This window comes from Scomber japonicus, chromosome 6, assembly GCF_027409825.1.
Source record: "Scomber japonicus isolate fScoJap1 chromosome 6, fScoJap1.pri, whole genome shotgun sequence".
Lineage (NCBI taxonomy): Eukaryota > Metazoa > Chordata > Actinopteri > Scombriformes > Scombridae > Scomber > Scomber japonicus.
Genome location: NC_070583.1, coordinates 17,125,000 through 17,145,686, shown reverse-complemented (window position 1 = coordinate 17,145,686; position 20,687 = coordinate 17,125,000). Strand labels below are relative to the sequence as shown.

The following is a 20,687-nucleotide window of genomic DNA, read 5'->3' as shown; positions in this document are numbered from 1 at the left end:
TCCTGGGAATCTCCTGTAATTTACAGCCCCATCTTTGTTTGTTAATAATAATAATAAGAAGAGCACAATAACAAAGGTTTTATTTTGAAAGCTTAGCCCAGAAGCCACCGCAGCTCCGTTAGTTTGACAGAAGCTGAAACACACGGGCAAAATGTTTTAAACTGTAAATAGAAATGTACATTTTCCAGCCTGCATCAGATAATGCTGAGTTTACTGACTTGTCATGGAATGAATGGTTTTCATTACTCAAATTGGGCTGTGTGTGGCCTTTTTATTCTCGTGTTTTCATCTCTTATTCTATTTTAACTGATTTTATTTCAAATTTAACACTTTTAACCCTCATATACTGTTCATATTCTGACTCATAACTAGTCTCTACACCAATTTACATTCTTAAATTCCCCATCAGTCAACAATACATGTTTGATTAATCCTTCCGTTTGATTAAAAGACATTTACGATCGCTACTTTATGAAAAGATTATAGAATATAATGAATAATGTTGATATGTGTTGCTTTTATATCCTGTCTTGATGCATTTTATGTTTTACATAAAGCACTTCGAATTGCCTTGTTGTTAAATTGTGCTACTGGCTTTTCTACATCCTGTCTCTTTCTTACCCTGTCAGATTTAATTAAGTAAAAAATAACGTCTTTTCGCATTTCTCGAGACTATAAAATGCATCTTGGAGCACGCACACAGAGCAGATAACAGATCATTACAGACTGGAGGAAGAATCAATCTGTTGGATACGGTCTAGCCAAGGAGTGACTCAGCTCTTTTAATCCGCCGCTGTTGATCCACACAAAATAAATCTGACCCACACTCAGCCGGCTCTGACGATCCCACAGCGTTGCGGCGAATGATACACTGAGTAATGTGGCAGATCTCCAGAGGCCGAACAGAAAGCATGTCACTGTGTGTGTGTGTGTGTGTGTTTGTTTACAGTCCTGCACTGTACAGACAGAAGGGTCCAGTTTCACTTTGCATATCGGAGCTGATAATGTCTCTCAGGCAGGAAGGGGGAGGCTTTAAAACAACAATGTCGAGTGTTTGTCTTCCTCTGTCTATATCTGTCATTTAGATATATGTCTCAACATGTTGATGCTTTTAAAGGGAGTCTTTTTAAATCGGATGTTGAATTGTAGCAGATAGAGCAAGCCTCACAGTTTAATCAATGGCCTTTAAGTTTGCAGATTCAAGTTAATTTAATGATAAATCGAGCCCTGTAAATCTGGGTTAGGGTAAAGGTTTTTCTAGATATTGACTGACCTGTGGGCCCAAGAAACTCAAATGCAAATGCAAGATACCCTTTTTAAAAGCGAATTGTCCAACATCTTATCTCCCATTAATGATTATGGTGATATTCTATACCCGAACACCTCTGAAACACATCCTCAGCCTTTAAATGTAGTCTATATTATAATATATATTTTTAATTTTTGGACTGCAAATTGCAATACAGAGGCAGTATCATCTCCTCTGCCATCCTTACATTTCTATAAAGATTTATGAACTTTTCTTGTACAATTTGAGAGAGATTAATGTTATTTGATCTCTTTGTTCATTTTATTTCTCTTTCATTCTTTACACAGATGAAGTAGTTTTGGATATTATTACTGAAGCATTTTGTTTTGTTTCAGTGTTGTAACGAGTTGGTGCATCTCTAAGGCTTAATCCTCTACTTAAATCCTAAAATAAATGTACCTTTGCTTACTGCAACTCTATTTAACACATCGAGCAGAAGCAATTCAGCCTTGCCCCCAGGGGAAATATACAATACGTACAGTTTATGTCAGAGAGGGGAGCCATGCAGCCAAATTGGTCTGACTCATACAGTCTGTCTAATGGTTATTGGTAGAAATTTGATGGAGCCAAAGAGTCTCTTAGCAGCTGTTGTGTTGTGCTTTAGTTATCTGCAAATAATGACAAAGAAATATTGGTAATGTTTGGTTTAATTAACTGATATTGAAATGTTGATGCATAGTTTTCGGTAAGTGCTCCTTCTTTTAAAAGCAGCTCTTTCTGCTCACTGTTACTCATGGACATTTCGATCCACCGTGACCTTCATCTGATGAACAAGCTCTACTTCTTCTCTCCTACATTTTCCTGCCTCTCTCCTCAGTCTGTCATCTAGTGTTACCGAAATAGACAAGAAAAAAAATGTGCTATTGTCTGCCACAGATGATTTTCCTGTGATGAAAGTGAAACACACAATGATAAGTGGTGAAGACTGGAATAGTTGTGGTTTCAGAGAAAGGTTTTATGTGGTCAATCATGAGACTTGAGATTCAGAGATTAAATCCAGCAGCTGCAATCATCAGGTTTCTGTGTGATGATGCTTTCTGATCCATTTTTTGTGACTTGCATTCGTTTTTTGTGGGAATGATGGTGGATAATAATTAAAGTCTGTGTAAAGTAAGAATAAATATGTGTTCTGAGTGTGACATACCACAGAAAAGTGTGTTGTTAACCACCCTGCCAAATTTGAATGATTAAAAAAATGGCCAAATATATGAAATTAGGCTTCAAAGTTGTGTAAAAATCAGCAACTTTCTCTGCTGCCAAACACTGTGGGCGTGCCTGCCGAGTTCGCTGAAACCCCGCCCCCTACCAAGTGTCACCTGTCAATCAAAGTCACCATCTCTACCCGAAACATGGATGCTACATCTGAGAGCTCTCTGCTGCTAACTCGGCGGCTAGCTCGGCGGCTAACTCAGCTAACAGGCTAACATTAGACTGTAGTAGTAGTAGTGTGCGCTGAATGTATTTATACCTCTACAGCAGCAGGGGCGGATTTATGCCAATCACATTTTCAGACCCGAACAAATGGTGGAGGGTCAATGTAGAGCACTATGTAGTAAACAGGGAGTGATTTCGGACACAGACCAAATCAAAACATTGCAGTTTAGCAGACCCGCTGTGTTTCTCCAGTGCCAGCTGCATGATAGAAATGTCATCATCAAGTTCACTGTGAATTATCTGGAAATTACGTACTCTATTCACACATACTGTTAAAAACGGTGTATAAGACGCTCCTTTCACACAATATTTTTTAATTTAAAAGTGGGGTGCGTCTTATACACTGGTGGGTCCTATTGACCAGTAAAATACAGAGAGATGTTGGTTCTGGATATGATCATAGGTATGTAAAGGGCCGTCCACACTAAGAATGAACTATAACGTACTATAAACTATCGTGTGACAAAGTTCACATGATAGTTTAAAAGTCAAGCAAGGCCTCAGCAGCAGCTGATCAGGGCTTGACTCCCGAGTATCAGACAGCTTGTCCGTCAGGGTCTCTGACATGTTTTTCTGGCAGCTCCCTCTTTCCTTGTGGGGCCTGCCAGGAAACACTTGCTGAGAGTGTTAAAATCTACTGTCATCGCTGTGACATCTGTCTTCAGAAACAGGAAATGACGCAAGTTAAGTTCACGCAACCTTCTGCTGCTCTTGGCGCGCACACTCGTGATGATGACTGAGATGTGCTGAGCTGTTGACATGTTTGGAGATAAGATTTCAGGATTGAAGGAAAATGTGTCAGATATTGTCTCTATTCAACATATGAGATTTTTGTTACAATCATAATTATATTTTTTAACCCTTACACACTTTTCATATTCTGACCCATTAGGCTCTACAACATCAGTCATTATTAATAAATGTTTGATTAATCTAATGGAGAAAAGAACATGTTTGAATGCTGATTTTTGTCATTTCTTAATAGATACAGGTCAAAGACAATGCATTTATTTTGATATTTGTGTATTCTGTGTCACATTAGGAGAAGTCCAGATAAAGGAGATGTGTATATGGTGTTTTTACACTTCTCATATGTAAAAATGGGTCAAATTTGACCCTGATCAATATGTAAGGGTTAATAGTTAATAATAGAGGACAATATGTAATCAAGCTTAAAGCTTGAATGTTGTGTGAGAAGCATCTATCAGTCTAATGTAATGCTCAAACTGACCTGCTTGTTTAGATGTAATTATTGGCTGTTATGTAAAGTAAGTTTAGAGCAAAGTTGTCAATATTAAGCCACAATATGTAATGATACTTATTATTTCAGGTGATATCAGTGTTTTAGAGCAGGAGCTCTGCTGTTCTTCAGAGTTCAGATATATGAAGCCTTTGATATGGATCTGCAGTATTTTGCTTTAAGAACTTAAACTTTTGTCAAATTCATATTTAAAAAAGCTTTATTGGCATGACAGATCAGAAATCTACATTGCCAAAGCAGCACAGAAGATTAAGAACATTGACAGATGATTACAAATAAATATACAATATGCAAATATCAACAAACACAAAACAAACAAATCAAATCAAAAGATCAATTCCTAATTTAAAAAGTTACATAAAAAAAATTATATATCAAAAAGGGGTCAGTGTTATCAGGGAATCACTTTTAAAGTGTGTTGAAGGTTGTTCGATGAGTCAGGAGCACAAAATCTAATTTAGTCGACTGAGCCACTCAAACAACTTTTTTTTATGTTATCTCTTTGCTGCGTTCTGTTGTGTTATGGAGACAGTTTGTCTGCTGTGGCGTGTGATAGAGAAGGGGTGTGTGTGTGTGTGTCAGGGCCAGCGACACACCACATACAGCTAGAGAGAGAGGAAGAGGAAACTGGACTGACAGCGCCGGGTCAGAGTGTGCGTGTGTGTGTGTGTGTGTGTGTGTGTGTGTGTGCATGTCGAGGGGTTGAGGATGGCTCAAGGTTACGCCATTTCTCTGCTGGGGACCAACGTCACACATCCTGTCATCATTACACAACGCTTCCCATACCGTCACACACACACACACACACACACACACACTCAGTCTAGACAGTGCAGTAGTCGCAGCAGGACACCTCCCTCAGGGCGTGGTCCATTGTTTTTGAAACACGTTTGCGTTCATCATACTACGTGTCTTGACGTAGATGTTATCTGCACCTCCCCGCTCCTCCAGCTTCATCTAAAACACTGATAACAGACAGAGAGGAAGAAAAATTGAAACCACCTTTTACATTTTTTATTATACAGATGCATACAGAGTGAGCGCAGTAGAAGAAAAAGGAAAAATAATATTATAATTATATCATAATAATACTACAAATATAATGATTTGAAATATGCCTGTAGCTTGAAAAGGAGGGAGCATGTATGAAGAGAACAAAGTTGACAGTTGTTATTATTGTGTGTTTATGAATTACAAAGGATGAGAGGACTCGTGTTCAGTCAAATTAGGCACATATTCAGCAGCAGAACTGTATCACAAGTGTTTCCATTCATGCGTTTTTCCTTTCTTTCTTTTTTATTATTCAGCTGTGCGCCCACACAGCAGACACAGCACAGATGGAAGATAGCCGCTGTGCTGTGCTGTGCTGTACTGTGCTGTGCTGTAGATTAGCTTAAGGAATGCCAGACATGCAAACATGCGTGCCACTGCGACGTATGCCGTCACATATTTGAGCCAACACTTATTATTTTAGGAGGAGGAGGAAGAGGATGTGAAAAAAGTTAAGAGAGCTCTCCCTTATGATTTTCATGTGATATACCTAAGGGGGAAGTTCATTTTTAACGGCATCAACTTTCACTATCGATATGTAGATTAATTCTGTGATCGATTTGGTCAAATCACAACCATAAAATGGAAATCATATAGTATCTTAGAGCACAATGTGACACCATGAAATGCTTCAATTTGTGAAACCAACAGTCCAAAACCACAAAATATTGATTTTAAAAGCAGCAATCTCTCACATTTCATATCCTGGAGCCACTGAATTGGTTTTTACTCATCAACTTGATTTTATTTGTTCTCTTTTAAAACTTGTGTATTTCGCTGCCTCATTAAGTACTTTGTAACTTGGATTTTGTAAAGTGCTCTATAAATATAGTAAGTAATAAGTTAGGTTAAATAAGTTTATTAATACAAAATGTCACAGATCCACAGGTCCAGCTATTTCTGGATAGAGTAACTAATTAGGAGGAAGTTTGATTTAAACTCTTTTAAGAAGAGAAGCAGACACACTGACAGCTGCTTTAATGGGTTGCAGGGTCTTCTCAGCTGTTGTTAAAGCTCTCGTTAAAACGTTTTTTTGAAGTTTTAACACTATGTGAATGTGTAAATGAATTGTGTTTACAGATGTGATGTAGCGATGCTGTTCACAGAGTGATTGTTTTCTGTGTCACGCCCTAAAAACATCTGACTGTCACATGTTTTGGCATTTTTGTTGTGATGTCATCAATCTGTCCTCTAACAAGCTGTTAACTGCACAAGTGTTATTGACTCTATTAAGTAAATGACAGGAGATGACTATGCGTCAGTATTGTTGACATATTTGTCCAAAATTAAGTTCATGTCTTTTCATAGAACCACTTCAAGTAAACCTGAACTTCTTCTCTGGAGTGAGCTCCTTGTTATCGTTATCATAATCATGCTGACAGTAAGGGTAAAAAAAAACAAAAAACCTGACAAACCTGATATTTCACAGGATAGTTTTGCTTCAAAATGAACTCAAAATCCATTTTTCATCTTCGCACAGACGGTGCAGATGGTGCAGTTAATATAGTTCTGTTTTGGAATCATCATCATTACATAAACCAGGAAAATTAAATATTTCAGTATTTGCTGTTAAAACATGAAATATATGTAGAGATTTTCATTAGAATGAGAGGGAATGCAATTTAAATAGCAACCTGTAGAGATATTTTATGATATGTCTGTGATAAGCCAATATTGGTCGGGCTCTAACACTGATAACTTTGCTGATTTCCTCAAATCATCCATGATGATATCCACAGAAATAGGCAGGCAAATACATAACATATATGATCAAATGAATAAAAACTTGATCAAAAAATAAAATGAGCTTCACTTGTAGCATACCGGTTCAGATCAGAGACTTCACAACCAGGAGACTGAGGGAGTCAGGGATGCTGTGGGGCATCATCTCAAAAAACTGGATTTCTTTCACTGTGCAGGGACACAAGGTGCAGCTCGTTTGCTGAATGTGCAAATCACATAGTAACCGTAACGCCCCCCCCCACACACACACACACACATACACACATACACACACCCTCAACCATCCACCAGCCCCCTTCCACCCATCCTCTATACCAAACGTCACCCTGCATGTTTATCACACACACACACACACACACACACACACACACACACACACACACATACACAGACCCTCAACCATCCACCAGCCCCCTTCCACCCATCCTCTATACCAAACGTCACCCTGCATGTATATCACACACATACACACACACACACACACGCACGCACGCACACACAGAGGCCTTCTCTTGAATGAAACTGCGTGGTAATCAGAAGGAGTGGGGTGAATCGATGGACTCCTTGAAAGGAAAATGTGGGACGGAAAAGGGGTGAGGGGGGGGTGAAGCTCAAATTGATGCGAGGTCGCTGAAAATGAAGATAGCAGCAGGAGACAAAAGAGAGGGCGGGTCCGGCACAGCACGGAGAGGAGAGGAGAATAGACAAGAATGGAGGCAAATTGATTTGTCTGGGGGATGGGATGAGCCAGGGGAGAGACGACGAGGAGGAGGAGAAGAAGAAGGGGTGAATTAATGGGGGAAGGGTGAGGAGTAGATGAAAGCGAAGGTGGAGGAGCAAATTGGCAAAGGGATATAATCTTCTGGGTGGCTTTAGTGATGCCTTAACGCACAAAACTCTCTAATGACATTGAGTTTTAATCAATAATTGAAAAAACTTGCCCTAAAATCCATAAAAAGCTGCTCCAGTCGTCACTTTGTCTTTTTGTACCTATCGATGGCTGAAATGTGTCGTCATCTTCATATTGAGATGATTAAATATTCTTCTTGGTGTTTTTGTTTCACACACTGGAGGTTAAAATGTCAAAATGTCTCTAAACATTCCTCTAAACAATGAGCTAATGACAAAATGAGTCCAACATAAATATTTATAACCCGCGGTGGCTCAGCCCGCCGTTAGTTTGGGCTCAGCTTTTTGTTGACATGTGTTTTGCACATTTTCTTTCCAAATAAATGCACTTTGATGCCCCAGTGGAGGCTTTAAATCTTTTTAGTGGCACTGAACTGCAACTCTGATGGGCATCCCTCTCCTCTCCTCTGTCCTTCTCTCTCTCTGTGCACTGCTTTTTAGAATAAATGGTCTTACCAATTAATTTAAATAGCTTAAAGATGCATTTTGGCAGAAGAAAGAGATGGAAAAGGAAAGGAGGGGTGGTTGGGGTTCTGTCCCTAATGATGCTGGGAGAGGATCTGGAGAGGGGCTCGAAAGATGCAGACAGCCAATCAGAAGTCTTCTGTGGCGATTGAATGAGCGAATAGGAGGGAGGAGATGATACAGGGAACAGGTGGATGATGAGGGGGGTCTATGGATCTTAATTTTTAATATAAATAACATAAATGGTAGTTATAGTATCTGTTATATTAGTATAAATGCTATTAAAGGCCTGAGTTTATGCACTTTCCTTCTGTGTGTGTGCTGGGAAATAATCAGATGTTTGTGGTCTGGCCTCTGTTTAGCACATTGGGTGAATTTCAAGGTGATGTGGTTTTATCAGACCTCTGATCTCTTCCTGTGTGTGTGTGTGTGCCTGCCTGCCTGCCTGCCTGCCTGCAGTTCTCACACTGTGGTAATAGAGAGTTGTTTGTGCTGAGGGCTCGTCATGAGTTTCACAGTCATTTACATTATGGTGTCTCAGAAGCAGCTTTTATTTCTTTCTTTCTTTCGCTTTAACTTAATTTCATCACTCAACATATTATGACTTGACTGCAGGATATTTGTGTTGCTTGTTCTACCTTAATTACATAACAGATTTTTATTTGATTTTGTAATTTTCTCAGTCTTTCTCCATTTATCTACTTCTACGGTGGTGTCTGAAAGCTTCATCCTTTTGATATTGAGGCTGTTTAAAGGAGATAAGAAGTGAATATTCAGCCTTGAATTATATCAAACTGTGATTATGATATAATATTTAAATTTCTTCTCCTCCTGTTTGCCATGTTCTTATTTTAGACTGTTAATTTGTCATTATCACCTCTCTCAGTAGTAAGCAGTGATTCACAGACACGCTCGACTCCCTGTTTCTCCTTGGTGTGAAATCAGAGATTGTCGTTGTGTATCAGTGTTGGGGCGTTTCAGGGCAGTGAAGTCAATGTGCCGATGCCACCTCGCCTCGTCTGGCCGTGCTAACACGTGTCTTACTCACCAGTGACCTCACAGCCACGCATGAATGTGAGGAATGCAGACTATGTGAGGTCAAATGACATTCATACGTGGTCTGGTTACTCTTGCTGTTCACCTTTTTGGGGTGTCTGGTACCGGGCTGCGATCACATAACTACAGGTCACGTTGAGTTTTAATGTTTTAAGACCCAATGTGGGGTGTGTGTCTCTTTTTACTCACTTATCAGTAAGGTCAATGATGTTTTTTTGTGTCCATGTTTGACTAAAATTTGACTAAACCATGTGGTTTAGTCAAATTTAAAAAGGAAAATAAATGTATAAATAGCTCACACACATTTTTTTTAGAGAATATATTAGAGGATTATGGCTAAAATGTGTAAGTGGTGTATCCATAACATTTTTACAAAATAATTAAACTTTCTTAAAAACGCAACTGCTGTCAACTGTCAATGTCAACTAGTTTTGCATGATCTAACATTATAACTTTTTATATTAAATTAAGGTAATGGAATACAATTGTTCTAAATAATAAATTTAATCTGGTGGAATCATGTAAATCAGGAACCATTATATTTTTAAATTGATCAACTTGCCAACCCTTATTTGACACTGACCCATGTATTCTTGAGCCCTTGCCTTGGTTGTACCCATTGGGAGAAGAGGTGCCGCCAACCTGCCAGTGCTCCAGACTCACTGCAGATTGTTATAGATAGGAGCTTATCGCCTGTAGTCCATGCCAGGATCCAGAAGCACTTTTTTTAGTAGTAATTTTAATCATTGAAATATTTTCTTATAAACCTGTAGTGGTTCGTTTTGCATATTTCTCATCAAGGCCACACCCAAATGTAGGACTCCTAAAAGTGATGCTGCAATTCAATGGAGCAGAATTTTTTGATTTATGAGCTCTGAATGCAGCAATAACAAGATGAGCTTTCCAAATCTCTGTCCACATCAATAATAAAATTATATCATGTCGAGGAAGGACACCATTTGTTTATTTTAAGGATAAAACTGGTATCATCTGTTTTGTCTACGCACACAAGACACTGATAGTTCTACAATTTCCTCAAGCTTTAAGAGATTATCAGGTAGATATTCCAGCTTCCTATGAACATGTTACAGCTGAGCGTGAGGGAAAAGATAAGGTAATTATAGGTAATAATACATTTAGAAAGTCCAATGAAAACAGACGTCGTATTGGAAAATGTCTTTATTAAAAGTGACAGGCACAGTGTTTGCTTATACTCTGTCTCTCTCTGTCTCCTCAGCATACCTCCCTGTCAGCCAGCCGCTCAGATAAGGGTACCGGCTGGTCAAGCCGCTCGCTCGGCGCTCGATGTCGAAACTCCATCGCCTTGTGTTCAGACGAGCATCCGCACATCGGAAACTACCGACTGCTCAAAACCATTGGCAAGGGCAACTTCGCCAAGGTCAAGCTGGCGCGACACATATTGACCGGCAGAGAGGTGAGTCTTAATAATCAGACGGAAGAACCATTTTTATTTAATTTTATTAAACTTTTATCAATACAGGTTATAGGTATAATAATAATAATGATAATAATAATGACTTTATTAGTATAGCACCTATCATACAATACATGCAGCTCAAAGTGCTTTACAACATAAGAAATTACATACAGTGCTTCACATTAAAAAGAAGCATAAAAGAAGCTTAGAGTAATGTTAATAAAGAACAAAAAACAAAGAGGAAAGAAATAAAAACATTAATGGAATATTAATGGAATATAAAAATAATAATTTGAAAATAGTATAAATACTAAAAAAGTAGCTAAAAATATAATAAAACAATATATAAAATCAAGTAAATTACATACTATTAAAAGAACTGAAGACTGGTGGAAAAGCTAGTTAAAGCTAAAGTTAAGAGGAACGTTTTTAGCTTTCTTTTAAAGATATATAGCGAGCTGGCTTCCCTGATATCTTAAGTTAGTTTGTTTTATAGTTTTTTGGGGCATAATATACAGGTGAATACTAGATTTTGGGAGTGAGAACACATCAGGATCCTGTGACTCAGCCCACAGATGGGGTTTTTTAAAAGGCTGTTCCACCGAATTCAGAGCATTTCCTGTTAGCTTTTTAAAGTTGGCCAAGTCAGTGTTGCTTCACAGCAAAGCGAGGCCCTGAAACTTTTAAAGAGACGCAGTCACTGTTTATCTTCCTCATTTTTTTTCTCTCTTTTGCGTGGGCGTGAGTGTACTTTCATACACTGTAGTCTTTCTTCTCATAAAAACTCTGACCTACATTAACACTGAGCGTTGCGTTCATAACTTCTTCTGCTTAGTAGGAACTTCTTGTTTCTGCCACTGGCTCTGTCACATGTGAGCTGTTGTCGTATTGCACTTACATAAAGCAGAAGACAGTCATATATCGTTGGTTTACAGTGGTAGTTTGATGCAGTCTTTGACCTGGTCACCACATGTTTTTAATCCTCTTATGAAGCCTAGTTGGTTTTTGTTGTGGATTTTAGCTTCTGTGCTCTTTAGATGTACGGTATATTTATTTTTTGTCTAAACTACAGTGTGGAGTTCAATATTTCCCACAGAATCAGACTCTATTTGTAGTACAACAGTAAAAGAAAAACTAGAAACGTCCTAATTTTACGCAACCTTTGCGGTCACTTGAATGCACCGTGAAGTCTCACATGTTTTACCATGCAAAGCAATGTAGATTTCAGAGTTTCTGAGGTGCACCTGAATGCACCATTAAATCGATCCATTAAAGCGATGTAGTTTTTTAATTTTTTTACGTGGAGGAAATATGACCATGCAGTTGAAGATGATATGATGTAACTGCAGAGTAAAAGCTCAGTTTAGTGGGGAGGCGTGTCTACATCTGTTTGGGAGTAAATCAGAGAGAGAGTGAGAGCGGGGTACACAGCTCCAAAAATAGAAAAATCTATTTGTGGCAAGTTTTATTGGAGCAGGCGCCACAAATAAATGAATATATGGGAAACTCTTGATTAAAGTGTGTGGAGTGTTTTTTCTTGTCCAACTCTGAATGCAAAGTTAAATATAGTCTTTCAGCAGCCAACGAAAGCTTTGTGCACATTTGTAAAATGAAGTTCATAATAAACCCAACTTGAGCTGAAATGATTAGTTGATTAATCTATTAAAGACATTACCAGGTAGTATTTTGATAATAAATGAATTTAACCACTTCCTTTAGTGCAAAATTAATATATTTTCTATGTTTAATAGTTTATGTCTTTTTCCATTGTTTCCTCTCAGGTTGCAATAAAGATCATCGATAAAACACAACTCAACCCAACCAGCCTACAGAAGGTAAGAGACATGATACTGTGTGTGTGTGTGTGTGTGTGTGTGTGTGTGTGTGTGTGTGTGTGTGTTTCAGGTGAATGCAGAAGATGAATACAAAGCCAGTGTGTGAAACCACCTCCAGACCTTAAAATATACAGATGTTTTCCATTATTTGGATTGTTTTTTTTTTTTTTGTTTGTTTTTTTCCATTGTGGTGAAATCGTATTACAAAAGGAACATTACAATTATCTTACTTATCTTTCTTCTTTATTATATTTCATCACCTCTACTTTATATACTTAACCTGTGTAACTGTTTAATATGTATGAATATGACCACAAAATCTTGAAAGTCTGCTGTCCTGAGCAGAGTAGCGTCTTCACATGGTGTTTTTGCCTCAGGTTGTAAAACTCTGATGACCTTTGCATGCAGCAGTCGCCTGAACTTTGACCATGTAATTGTTATGTGAAACTTCGTGATGAGAAAGAATTTATTGGCAGTTTAAGAGGTTAAAAAAAAACCTCTGCATGAGGTCAGGGAGGGTTTGTTTAGTGTTGAGACAACAAGTGTTTGTTTAGAAGTGGGTGTGGAAAAATCCCTTTTTTTTTGTAGCTTAGACTGTAGAGCTTCTGTTTTAATAAAAAGCATCATAGTTTCAGCCCAAGAAACAAACAACATCTCCAGGAAGTAAAGTTTTTCATTTTATGTTTTTGATTGAAGCATTGAATATAATATGACTTCCATTTGTCCACTAGGGCCTGTCGATATGACCAAAATCTCATATCATAATAATGATAGCCATCCTGATATAATAATTATGATAATAACAGTAATACATGTTATGTGCCTTTCAAAGCCCTCAAGGACACCTTACAGAGAAAACATAGAAAACAGGTTGAAACCTCAGGCAGAACCGGGCTTTAGGTGGGCGGCCAGCTGCAAAAAAAAGTCATATATTTTAGCTCCATCTTGAAGAGAAAAATGGTTGGTTTGGTATTTAAAAAAGCACATTATATATGTCTATACAGGGCTTTCCATAGGCTATAAATATTATTTTTCGATTTTAATAAAATTAAATGTTTTTCTAACAGCCTGACAATAATGTCAAACTGAACCGCACTCATTAAAGTTGTGATTCGCTCTGCTTGTACTGATAATAACCACAAATTACTCTGATCAACGTCAACTTCATTGCTCACAAGTGAGAGAAACTCATCCGCGGCTCCGACATGCGGTTTGTGTGCGCGCACTTAGCAGAGTCAAGCCCAATTTCCACCGGGTCCGTCAGCGGACAGCTGCGCTGCAGTCACCGGAGCTCATAGGTACCACTATAATCAATGAGAGTGTTTCCACCGGGAGCGTCTCAGCAGCGTGTCAGCAACGTCCCAGCAGCAGCTCTCCGCGCTGCAGCGCTATCAATCCGCAGCATTTCTAATATGGTGTTATTATTATTACATTTAAGATCAGTGTATATGATCATGGCTATGGCGTAACCTAACCCTAACCCCTCCGCCCCTGCTGGCTACTTATTTATTATGGCTGGCTAGTCTGTGCCTTAGTGGAAAGCACTACATATATAACTCATACAGTATTCTAATCTGCGCAAAAGATGGACAGACTCCAAGTGTGTGTGTGTGTGTGTGTGTGTGTGTGTGTGTGTGTGTGTGTGTGTGTGTGTGTGTGTGTGTGTGTGTGTGTGTGTGTGTGTTCATTACCAGCGATCTAATGAAACAAAATTGAGCGAGAAACATCGCCTCAGGCTTGCCTGCTGCTTTCAATTCAGCTATGTTGGTGGAATATTCACCTCAGAAAAAAATCTTAACTGCATTGAAATATTGTTGGCTGTAGTGTCTGTAACAAATGCTTCAAAAAGTGTGAAAACATTTTGACACCTTTTTCTTCACACAAAAATTGCTCTCGTCTTACATCATTTACTTACATCATAATGTCATAATTTTAGTGTCACAGCAGCTTTTGGCTGAGCCAGAGAATAGCATGAAACATGAAGGCTTGATTGGATGTTTAGATTAACATCTCCACAACTCACATGTTTTATAAAAAGTGTGTTTTTTTAAAGAGTAAAGCCAGATTGAGTCACTCTCATTAACTAAAAGACTGATATTTGTATATAGTGAGTGAATATGAATGATCATCATTAAAAATCTATTATGGGCAGCTGTTCAAAATTACAAATAATATATAACATTTCATCCCTTAAATGGATACAATGCTGATGTTGCCTCTTGAATGAGTGTGTGGTTTTTGCTTAAAATGCTTCACACATGTTTCACTTTTGTAGCTCAGGTGGGATTTTTGGTACAAAATGATGTCAGATCTTTGTGGTTCTCATCATTAAGAGATAGTTCAGTGTATTTTGTGTGTTTAGGCTTCGCTCTCACAGTTCATACAAGTTGCTCTTTGTTTCGGAGTTTATCAGCAACTAGACACACACACACACACACACACACACTGAGCTAGACTATTGATGAATACTCCGCTGGTTAGCTAACCAGTACAGCCTCTACTCTATTGATATCACAGCGTTGGGTTATTGATGGCGTCTGGCTCTGTGCGATAGTTGGTCCACCTGGCCTACATACAGCCCAGAACAGCAGTATTATCACTCTGCTGCTCTCACTGTTAACTTCCACACAAAATAAACAACAAATAACACACTTTGATAGCAGTTCCTGATATAATAATGTGTAAAATCTTATTTCCTTTAGTTCCTGGTTTCAGTTTAAGTGTTTAGTCAGTCAGCGTATTGTGTCTCTTTATATAAACCATGTCTCTTTTGTTTTTGAACTTCTTCTAAGTCAGATTTATGGCCCATCCTGGTATCCTGTTATCCTGTTTCAACTGGACATGACATCAGATAATAGCGTGACCTTCACATTTCATTTTCTAAACTTTAAATTTAGCCACAAAAAGGAGTTGTTTTTCCACCACACCCTGTTTCATATTCCTATAGTCATGTGTAGATCAGTTGAAACAAAGGAGAAATATATCTGATCATTTTCATTCGGATTGGAAAACATTCAGACTGTATTGAACAGTGGCTGTGAAATCTAAACTTATAACTAATACATTTCAACCCACTGCTGATTTTTATCAGGAAATGAATAGTTGAATACTGACCGAAGTGTTCATTGCCAAAAGGTCGAATACAGGTTGAGACAGCCATTGACTGAGGACTGACTCAGAAATCACACTTAAGCAGGCTGTTAAAAGAAAAAAAAGACTTTATTGAGTAATCTTTTATAAAGTAGCATCATAATGTCCCTGTGCTTATTTATACTGTATATACAAAAGAGTGGAAGTCTACAAAAACACAGTTTATAGCACAGTTAACTTCCTGTTGGAGGGTTATCACCACCTGATGATAAACTATTGACTCTTTTTTATCAGAGGTCAAACTGAGGTGACAGATAGTTGTCAGTGTGTTTGTGCTGTGTGTGTGTGGTGGTGGGAGAGGGGTGGGGGTGGGGGTGGGGGTTCTTGCTGTGGGAACACGGACCTGCCTTTTTATTAAATTTTATTTTATTTAACTACACAACGATTCAGCTCTTCAAATCTTTAAGCTAAGACCTTGGTTTTTAACAAGGCTGCTATCGTGCTGTGTGTGTCTGTGTGTCTGTGCGTGTGTGTGTGTCCTTCAGCAGCGTGGTAGTGGTACAGTGCTGCATAGCGCAGGGCTGGGGCTGCCAGTTTGCACCCTGTCCAGTCAGCATTTTTGTCGTTAGTGTAGGACGCCACACATGCTGCCAGGTGACACATACTCTCTGTCCCGCTTTTTATCATTCACAAAAACCCTCTGTCTCTCCCTAACGTTCTCTTTTTCCTGACATCTTTCTCTATAATTTACAAACTAGGGCTGAAACTAAGGTTTATTTTTATTATCCTTCAAATTCATCAATTCTTTATTTAGTCTATAAATCATCATTTTCATCATTTTTCATCACCTTTCTGCCTTTTTGTATTCTTTATTCTTTATTAGGATCTTCATTAGCTGCCACAAAGTGGTTGCTTGTCTTCCTGGAGTCCTCAAAAACAACCACAACAACAAACAATAAATAAAATCACAGTGTCAGTAATTAAATTAGTGAGTATTTTACTGTACACCATTTAAAGCTGTAGCTAATTAATATTTTCATTATTGATCTGTCTGAGTTATTATACAATGAATAAAGATGCATTGGCTGATTAAATAACAGTTCAGATATGAGGATGAACATTTTGAAAAGCCCTCTAGGAAAATGTTCTAAACTTTTTTTCTTTCATGGTAGATTGAGAGATGATGTATTTGTTTCTATGTGCCTGATGTAAATGCACATAATTCACAGTTTCATTTTCACAACAATAATATTTAAAAGATGTAATATTGAAACAGAGACACACAGAAGCTTTATTACTCATACTGTTACACCTTAGTTTAAACTCAACTTCCTCTCTGTTTTGTAGCTTTATGCTCCATTTTTAAATTTTTCTCCACTCCCCACTGCTCCCCTTCTGTTTTCACTTGAGCAACTCTTTATATCCTTCTCTTTATACTGTAGCTCTGTGTCCCACTTTCCTCTCCTTTTCTCCCCAGGCTTAGTGTTGCAGTAGTAGCGAGCCTCACTGTAATCACAGCTGTACTCTTCACTGTCTGTAGGTCTACTTACAGAGTGTCTCCTGAAACTGTTTCAGAGGTTTAGGGAGTATGAAGTGGTTTAAAGAGTGCTAGTGTGAAAACTGCTTGCTTCATTCAAATATCAACCTGCTCTAAAAAAAGAATAATATGTAGCTAATATAAGCTGTTGTTTGATGTCTGCCTTTGAAACAACATGAAAAACTAAGCATGTGCAAGACTACATATGGTTCACATATAACGGTAACTTTTCTAATGCTGAGAAAAGTTTCAAATTGCAAAGCTGCTCCTTTTATAATCATCTTTTTTGTGCATGTGTTCTCTAAATTGCAGTGTGTTGAGCTCTCAGGGCCACTATAGATGTTGACAACTGAAACTAAAAGTAACTGTTGAGGGTGATCACTGAATTTCAGTCAAGTCTTTGAAGGTTTTTGGCAGTATGACATTTTGCGTTGCGTATATATATATGGGTCGGTAACAAATATGGGTTGGCAAGATGAGCAATTCAAAAATAAAAAAAATGTGATTTTCTGGACTTTTGTTTTAGATTCCGTCTCTCACAGTTGAAGAGTACCTATGATAAAAATACAGACCTCTACATGCTTTGTAAGTGGGAAAATCTGCAAAATCGGCAGTGTGTATATATACATATATATAATGTTGTTTTCCTGTTTAATATCTCACAGCCTCATGGCTGTAAATGCAACAGACAGGATCACGTGGGGTGTTTTTTTGTGCACTCTTCCCCCTGTGTTTGTGCATTGTTGGATAATCTGCCAGACTATTCAGGGCCCCCATCAAAAGCCTGGTGTTACTTTGAGAACAGGAAAATTTGGTAGGCGGCCATACTGTGTGTGTGTGTGTGTGTGTGTGTGTGTGTGTGTGTGTGTGTGTGTGTGTGTGTGTGTGTGTGTGTGTGTGTGTGTGTGTGTGTGTGTGTGTGTGTGTGTGTGTGTGTGTGTGTGTGTGTGTGTGTGTAAGACAGTGTTAGCGCTACCATCTAATGCTGTAAAAGTGTGTTTTGTCCCTCGCACAGGCCCCCTAAACCCAGAGCTGAATTCCAGACAAGGCAAACAAAAGAGATGGCTGAGGTGGGATTGGGGGGGTGTGTATGGGAGGTGGTGGGGTTTATGGGGCCTTGGCACAGGAGCAGGGACCCCGAGAAAGACAAGATACAGAGCAGAACTGAAGAGAACAGACAGTGTGTGTGTGTGTGTGTGTGTGTGTGTGATAACAAGTGGATAAACTCACAGCCCTACATGGTCTCTGCCCTGGCTTTGTCTGCACGTGTAATGCAATTATCTGCATTGCTATTGTATGCAGCATATTGTCCCCTATGTGGTTGCCTGTGCATAATCATATTGTTTCTGCTCTGTGCATTGTTGTTATTGTGCAAGTGTGTGAAGGGAATAATTAGACAATAAAAGGCATCAAGAGGGGCGGACGGCGTGAGAGCAAGCAGCAATCTTGATATTTCACTCTATCGTCCTATGAAACTATATTTAATTATCATTATTTAAGCAAGCTGACTCAGCCTTCTTGCGATCTGGATTTGGAACAGCCTTGAATTATACTACCCAGCTACTCTTCATTAATGATTCAGCTCCTCTCTTCTCACTGACAGGCCCGGGATCTCCAATTACTGCTGTACATTAAGGTAGAATGGAGGTATTAGGAGGAGGAGGAGGAGGAGGAGGAGGAGGTGGTCATATAGCTGTTTTTTTGGGAGGGGGTTTTTAAGGAAAATGTTAGAAGGTGCAAGTGCTCCCAGCAACAGGCAACAAAGAGGGAAAGCGCAGGGTCAGAAGCCTATTCAAATGTTCCCCGGCGACAGGCAAAAGACTGGAGGCAAATCCATGAGTGATGTTGCTCATTAGTGTCCCGAAACATTCGGCAGGACACTGACAGTTTGGTTTGGTTGCTGTTTGCCTTTTTAACTCCTGCCAGAGAGGCATGGACGTGTGCTAAAGGAGCCCAGAAACAGAAATTACCGAGGATTTTACATCAGATATTCATTCAAATGTCTACCTGAAGCTATAAGAATAGAATAGATACTTTATTGTCATTGCACTGATAAAACAATACATTGAAACTTAGTTAAGCAGCATTCCATATAGCAGCAAAACTTTAAATCAAGTGTCCTAAAATAAATAATTGAATAGGGGACATAAGAGATATGGGCTCTCTGAACATTTTTTACACAATAGCTGAAAACATTTATTTAATCTGGCTTTTAATTGTTGTCATTTTAATTTATACAAAGTGTAATGCTGTATTTTAGTTTAATATTTGATTAAAAGGTTTGAATTTCACCCATTTGTAGCACGACTGCTTAACTGGGCGTGTAGTACATTATCAAGTCTTATTGTGCTTTATTTATGTAGCATAATTAATACATTTTTCATTTCACTTGCTGATATAATGACACTGTGAAGGTTTGACTTTCTCTTTACTGAAAAGAAGACTACTGCTGTGCTATCATTAAAACTTCTGGTAATTTGGCATGAAATTGTAAAGATTTCATGCCAAATTACCAAACCTGTAGATATTTTAGCTGACTTTGACTAAAATAACACATAAGGAACACTAATAATCTCTTTGTCCAGATGTGACTGGCTCTATTGAACGACGTGTTCACAAGGAGGTGCTGTAATTATAAGGATAAATCAGGGTTGTCAAACATACAGCCTGCAAGCCAGAACTGGCCCACCAAGGTGTCCAATCCAGCCCACTACTTGACAGCTTTACATTACAGAAAAGTAATTCCAACTTTTCAATAACATGCACCTCTAATGTTATTGTCGCTTAGTTTCACTGGCCATTCACAGTCAAGAACATCCAACTTGAGATAACTGATGACTCAGTGGGCTTGGACACATTTTATCAGTATTTCTTACCAGAGTTACCCCATATTGACAACCCTGGCTGCAAAAAAATGTTATGCATGTTTGAGACTATTTATCTATTGTCTATTATATGTTATGATAGCGCCTGAATGACTGAAAGTGGCAGCTGCTCAGGATTTGACACCTAATATTGATGCACTTGTGAAGACTCAGATTGTTGAAATTTCACTCATTTCTCTCGAGACGTAACATGCTGTTAATCTGTTTTGTAAATATATGGGTCAGTGACAAATAAGAGTTGGCAAGATGAGCAATTCAAATTCTTAAGCAGCATCAGGTTTAATATATTCTCTCAAAATTGATTAAAAGCAGACATTTTATGCTGGGTCCACAAAAAAAGAATGTGTGCAAGTTATTCATACAAAAAAACATCATTGACCCATATGGTTTATTATAGATGAGTTATGATATATATTAATATAGATTATTATGCAATAGTTTTATTGGTTCAACCCACCCATCAAATTGGGCTGTGTGTGACCTTTAAACTAAAATGAGTTTGACCCCCCTGCTGTAGATGAAACAAATGCAGTAAGCAGTTGTTGTCATGTACTGACTGAAGTGGTGTAAAATGTTTCATCTGTCCATCAGTAATGGACTGAGAGCTGGACTGTACCTCATTCAGCATTCACACACACACACACACACACATACACACACACACACACACACACA

The 20,687-nt window shown here is 38.4% G+C and overlaps 1 protein-coding gene across 1 annotated transcript in view; it reads left to right on the top strand.

Moving 5' to 3' along the window:
* Positions 1-20,687, top strand: part of mark4b (MAP/microtubule affinity-regulating kinase 4b) — a 59,150-nt gene that overhangs the window by 10,814 nt on the left and 27,649 nt on the right. Inside the window, exons 2-3 of the mRNA XM_053321398.1 lie at positions 10,465-10,662; positions 12,447-12,500. Coding sequence (XP_053177373.1) covers positions 10,465-10,662; positions 12,447-12,500 — 252 coding nt within the window. The remainder of the gene's footprint in view (positions 1-10,464; positions 10,663-12,446; positions 12,501-20,687) is intronic.